This window comes from Mesitornis unicolor, unplaced genomic scaffold, assembly GCF_000695765.1.
Source record: "Mesitornis unicolor isolate BGI_N332 unplaced genomic scaffold, ASM69576v1 scaffold7078, whole genome shotgun sequence".
NCBI lineage: Eukaryota > Metazoa > Chordata > Aves > Mesitornithiformes > Mesitornithidae > Mesitornis > Mesitornis unicolor.
The window spans coordinates 962-6,425 of record NW_010203751.1 but is presented as its reverse complement, the minus strand read 5'-3'; the positions used below and the strand labels follow the sequence as shown (position 1 = coordinate 6,425).

The window sequence follows — 5,464 nt, the reverse complement described above, 5'->3', positions numbered from 1 at the left end:
GCTGTTACCAGCTGCACGTGAGCTCCCTGAACTCCTCCTCCTGCCCCAAAGGGTTCTGTGGTCTGGTTTAAGCTGGGGTGAATTAGCTGAGTGGGAGTGCGGGTGTCCTGTGATTGCAGGCAGACACATAGGTTATGTTATGTCTCTCTCAGCCCTTTGAATATTTGCTCAGAACTTGTAGGTTCAGCCCAAGGAAGTGTTTTGGAGGGTGAAGCTATGCTGGGACATGCAGGGAGTTGTGACACATCCCCAGTTACCTCCTGAGTCCAGGGGTAGTCTGGGGGGTGGCTCCAACCTTGCCTTTGACACAAACTCCTCTAACCCCCCCCAGCATCCCACCCGTAGCACAGACCTCCTCCCCACTTGCCCTTGCCTGTGCGGGTAAAACCAGAGCCGCATGTGCGGTGAGGCTGCAGAACTGCTGTGAACCATGGCCATCCTGCCTGTGTTTGGAAGGTTGGGAGCTTTTTCTCATGAAACAAAGGTGTACGAAGGCAAGGTGAAGACATTCAGTGCACAGGTACCACAGTCACCTCCGGGCAGAGGACTCCACCTGAGCAGAGACTGATTGTCCAGATCACATCTTCCTTGCGTTTTGGGCTACTGATGTGCATGGGTGTTGCAAGGAACTTAGTGGGAAAAGGAGGGGTGGGTGTGCACAGGGGTGTGGGCAAACAGCAGGGGCTGCAGTTCAAAATGGAAAGTTGTGAGGGCAGGGTATGGCCCCGGCTGGCTGCTGGCATGTGCCACAGCCCTTGCCACTGCAGATCCCCCCTCTGCTGCTTCCCAGGCTGGCAGATGCTCAAAGCGCTGTACTGAGGTCTCTGCCAAGGAGGACTGCCAAGCTCTGCTCCAGCACCCAGCCCTGGAGTGCCAGGAAGTTCCCTCAAAGGGCAATATAGGAGTGAAATTAAAATATATATCGTGTGTGTACCTGTGCAAGCGTGTTGGTGCACAAACACATTGTTCTGAGCCTTGTAAGCCTCTGAGCTGTCTGCAGCATTTCATCCGCTTGGGGGCCTGCTGCTGTGTTTTGCAGCCCTCTCTGTCCCTGGGTGGAGCAGCTCTAACTCCCCATCATCTCCCCAGCATGGCTGTAGGGACAACCCACTGGGTGTCTCTTTAAGAGCACGCCTGGCTCGGAGCTCTGACCCGCCTCTGTGCTCAGCGTCACCATCTCTTCCTCCTCTGCACAGCCGAGTTTCTATTTCCGAGCTGCTTTCACTGGCTTCTTTCCCCCGTCACAGACAGGATGGCATCGCCTGTCTCGCAGAAGCTGGAGGAGAAGCTGGTGTGCTCCATCTGCCTGGAGCTGTTCAGGATGCCTGTCACCTTACCCTGCGGGCACAACTTCTGCAAGCGCTGCATCAGCGACCACTGGCACAAGCAAGAGCAAGTGCCCGCTGGGGCCGAGAAGGGTTACACGTGCCCTGAGTGCCGCAGGGGCTTTGAGCGGCCCCCTGAGATGGAGAAGAACGTCACCCTGTGCAGCGTGGTGGAGCTGGTGCGGGATAGCGAGGCGCGGGTCTTGGATGCCGAGAGGTGCGAGGTGGCCCATGGCGAGCTGTGCCTGCAGCACGGGCACCCACTGGAGCTCTACTGCGAGGACGAGCAGCGCTGCATCTGCTGCGTCTGCACCATCCAGCAGTGCCAGTGCCACCGACGGGTGCTCTTCGAGGAGAAGCACTCTAAAAAGCAGGTAGAGACCATGGGTACCAGGACTGGGGTGGCAGGGGCAGCCGCGGCAGCTTGGGCATGGCACGACACGCCATCCACCTCCGCTGTCCCCATGGTCAGGGGGCTGCAACCTCCCAGCATCGTGCCATCCCTTCATGTGCTGAGCTGTGCCTGGCCTCACCTGAATAGGGGGCTGGCATGGTCTCTGGCCAGGGAGATGCCACCAGCACCCGGCTGCTCCCTGAGAAACTGGGGGCTGGCAGGAGCAGCAGAGAGCTGGGTAAATCCAGCAGCATCGGATGAAAGGTGCCATATGCATTTGTGACCCCTATTCTAGAGGAAATAGCTAAAAAAGGGTGAAAGACAGCACAGGGTTTCACATCTCGGTGTCCCTGGATGCAGCCTCTGCCCTTCCCAAGGGCCTTATTCTGGAGCCTTTGGAGGGCTCCCAGGACTGGGCAGGCAGCAGCGTGCTGTACGGCTGCGAGTTGGTACCTCCTTTCACAGGCCCTTTTGAAAGAGTCACTGGAAAAAGTCCAGGAGGAATCTGAGAGGATCGAGCAGGTGATGCAGGAGCTGGAGAAGCAAATACACAGCATCAAGGTAACGCCATGGCTGCCTCCGCATGGGGTCCGCAGGTGGGAGCATGCAGATTCTCACAGCTTTTCCCCACACAGGAGTCCTCCGAGGGGCTCAAATTGGGAATTCTGAGCAAACTCGACCTCCTGAAGAAAGCCCTGGAGGATTTCCAGTGGCGGGCAGTGGCCAGAATTGAGCAAGAGCAGGTGACAGCCCTGGTGCACATCAAGGAGAACTGGAGCCTTCTACAGGACCGCCTGGACCTCCTTAGCCAGCACAGGGAGAGGGCTCAACACCTGCTGGCCTGCCCTGACCACAGGACCTTCCTCCAGGTACTGTCCCCATGCTATGTCTGTTCCGACACCCGGCCACTGCTGGCCCCACATCCTTTCAGGCAGGGCAGAGATGTGGCCGACCCCTTCCCCAGCATGGGATGTGTCCTTAGTCCAGCTCAGGGATGGCCTGGGACTGGAGAAGAGCTGCTGTTGGGGAGGTGATGCTGGATCGGGGTGGATGGTGCTACCCCTGGGGCCACGGGCAGCATCTCCAACCCCCAAACCTGCTCAGCAAGGCTCTTCCACAGCCAGCGATACAGAGTCCTGTGCCAGAGACCCTCTGCTCCCTGCAGCCTCACACTCCCTCTGCAACTGTCCCCTGACTCCACACATCAGCTGCAGCTAATGCTGGACATTTTGGGGATGCCTCTGTTACCCACTGGAGAGACACAGCATGTGTGGGTGGGATTCGGAGCTGCCGATCCTCCCCAGGCCAGTGTATGGGTGTTTGTGGGTCCATCTGCAGGAGTTCCCCCCGCTCCCATCCCCGGAGAGCCCGGAAATGCTGCTCCCTGTGGAGTTCAATATGGCTGATGTGGTCAAGCCCATTGCTGAGATCCTCACTGACATCTCCAGGCTCTTGCTGGAGGACCTGCCCGGCTCTGTGGCCCTCAAAGCCCCTGACCCCCTTGGCCAAGGTAAGTCCTCTACTCGCAGGGCCATCCTGGAGGGCTCCAAGTCACCCTGAACCACAGCCTGGGCAGTGTCACTGTGCTGGGAACACGGCTGCTGGACACGAATGGTTGGGATATGGGGAGTGGGATGAGCTGGGTGGCTTCCTGTGGCCCCTTTCTTGCTGTGGCCCCCTTCTTGCTGTGGCCACCTTCTTGGTGTGGCCCCCCAGTCTTCCTATCAAAGCTGGGAAGGGACAAGTTTTTGGGCCCATCTCTCAAATTACCCATCCCCATCCTCCACAGGCCTGGTGCAGCCCGAGGGACTGGTGGTGAAGGTGGTGGCCCCTCTCCCTGAGTGCCAGCTCCGAGCTGATCTTCTGAAGGGTGAGGAGCACGTGGGGAACCAAGGGAATGACACCCCAGTGGGGTCCCCAGCAGACAGTGATTTCACCAAACTGGGCTCTTCCCTGGCTATTTTTGGCAGCAGGCATGAGCCTAATGTGGCCGGCCGGACTAGGTTGTTGCAGGAGGAAGGCAAGTGCTCATGGCAGGAAGAGTTATCACAGCCCATGCAGAGGAGAGTAACTCCCCTAATACCATATTTGCTCACTTAACACCCGGTTTTCTCCCCCTCTCGCCATCTGTGCTCTTTTTTTTTTTTTTCTTTTAAAATGAAGCACCTCTCTCCCAAAATGACCATGGTGCCACCACTGCTTGTGGGCTGGGAGCTGGGCTGTGCAAGGACTGCACAAAGCATCACATCTTGGTGCCTTACTGGCTATTTCTGGGCTGTTTCCATTCCTTCGGGCAGGCGGGCAGGTGGGCAGGTATCGCATCTTACTCCACTCCTCTTCCCCTCCAAACATGCTACAACTTGTTCACTTCTATTCTGGGAGCCAGCCCTACAGTTTAAACCACACCACCACGAGGGGGGGGCTCACATCAAGTATGTAAAGGTGTGACGAAGCATTTCAGCCTCATCCATGCTGTTGCTCTTCCCAGACCACCGCAACCTCACCTTCAATCCCGATACGGCCAACAAATACCTGAAGCTGTCAAAAGGTAACCGGAGAGCCAAGCACGGCCCCAGCGCCGTCTGTGGGCAGCAGGAGCAGGGACACCGCTTTGAGCCCTGGCAAGTGCTGTGCACACAGGGCTATGACCGTGGACACCACTACTGGGAGGTGAAGATCTCCAGCCACTCCATCATCCTGGGGGTCACCTACCGCAGCCTCCCCCGGGAGCGGCAGCAGGGCCACAAGTTCAACATTGGGCTGGATGGGGGCTCGTGGGGGCTGCAGGTGCGGGAGGATTGCTACCTGGCCTGGCACAAGGGCCGAGCGCAGAAAATCCAGGAGCAGCTGTATAAGGACCTGGGGGTCAGCCTGGATTACGGCAAGGGGCTCCTTTCCTTCTACGGCCTTGGGGAGAGGACGCAGCTCATCCACTCCTTCCACGATGTCTTCACCGAGCCCCTCTACCCCGTGTTTTGGCTGTGCGAGGGGCGAGCAGTGACGCTGTGCCAGAGAGACTGAGCCAGAGCCACCTTGCTGCTCTGTGAGCCAGGCCAGCAAGCCCCAGGCTGGTGCTGTAGCTGAGCTGCCACTGGGACTGTCATGGTGTGGGTGGGACCCTTGATACTGAGACGGGAGTGGAATGCAGTGTTTTAACAAGAGCTGGTAAGAGCAGACATGCAAATTAACCTCGTCTGATTTGCATATGTTATATCATGCTGGTGGGGGTGAAGCCCCCCAGGTGCTGTGTGTGGAGGCACACACGAGTCCCTGCGCCTGCAGATGGGGTGAGGACAAGGATGGCGCAAGAATTAGGGTTTCCTCTTTCTTCCATCCCTGTCAAACCTCCCAAGCCTCAAGGACATTTGGGGTGAGAGGGGCTGCAGATTGAGGTGCTGCAGTCACAGGGTGCTGCGAAACAAGGCAGAGGGAGCCCTATGCTCCCTCAGCCTCACATGCAGGCAGGTCACAGAATCACAGAATCTTAGGAGTTGGAAGGGACCTCAAAAGATCATCCAGTCCAACCCCCCTGCCAGAGCAGGATCATCTAGACCAGGTCACACAGGAACGCGTCCAGGCGGGTTTTGAATGTCTGCAGAGAAGGAGACCCCACAACCTCTCTGGGCAGATTCAGATTGAACCTCCTATGCTCCCCCAGCCCCTCCTGGTCCCCTCTTGCAACTCTTGGACATGGCAGAGCAACTTTTTAGGGTGCCATGCTGCAGTTGCTTTTTGTACAAAGCTG

At 57.7% G+C, this 5,464-nt stretch overlaps 1 protein-coding gene across 1 annotated transcript; it reads left to right on the top strand.

The window, feature by feature from the left end:
- The first annotated feature begins 1,252 nt into the window (after positions 1 to 1,252).
- On the top strand, positions 1,253 to 4,740 carry TRIM65 (tripartite motif containing 65). The gene is made up of 6 exons (XM_010190821.1): positions 1,253 to 1,699; positions 2,185 to 2,280; positions 2,355 to 2,588; positions 3,058 to 3,229; positions 3,509 to 3,589; positions 4,208 to 4,740. The coding sequence occupies exons 1-6, from the start codon at positions 1,253 to 1,255 to the stop codon at positions 4,738 to 4,740; spliced, it is 1,563 nt and encodes a 520-aa protein (XP_010189123.1).
- The last annotated feature ends 724 nt before the right edge of the window (positions 4,741 to 5,464 follow it).

Excerpts from the sequence above, each read along its gene's own strand:
- TRIM65 (XM_010190821.1), top strand. The coding sequence starts at position 1,253 with ATGGCATCGCCTGTCTCGCAGAAGCTGGAGGAGAAGCTGGTGTGCTCC. Across the intron at positions 1,700-2,184 it reads AGAAGCACTCTAAAAAGCAG|GCCCTTTTGAAAGAGTCACT; the intron begins GTAGAGACCATG and ends CTCCTTTCACAG. Across the intron at positions 2,281-2,354 it reads AGCAAATACACAGCATCAAG|GAGTCCTCCGAGGGGCTCAA; the intron begins GTAACGCCATGG and ends TTCCCCACACAG.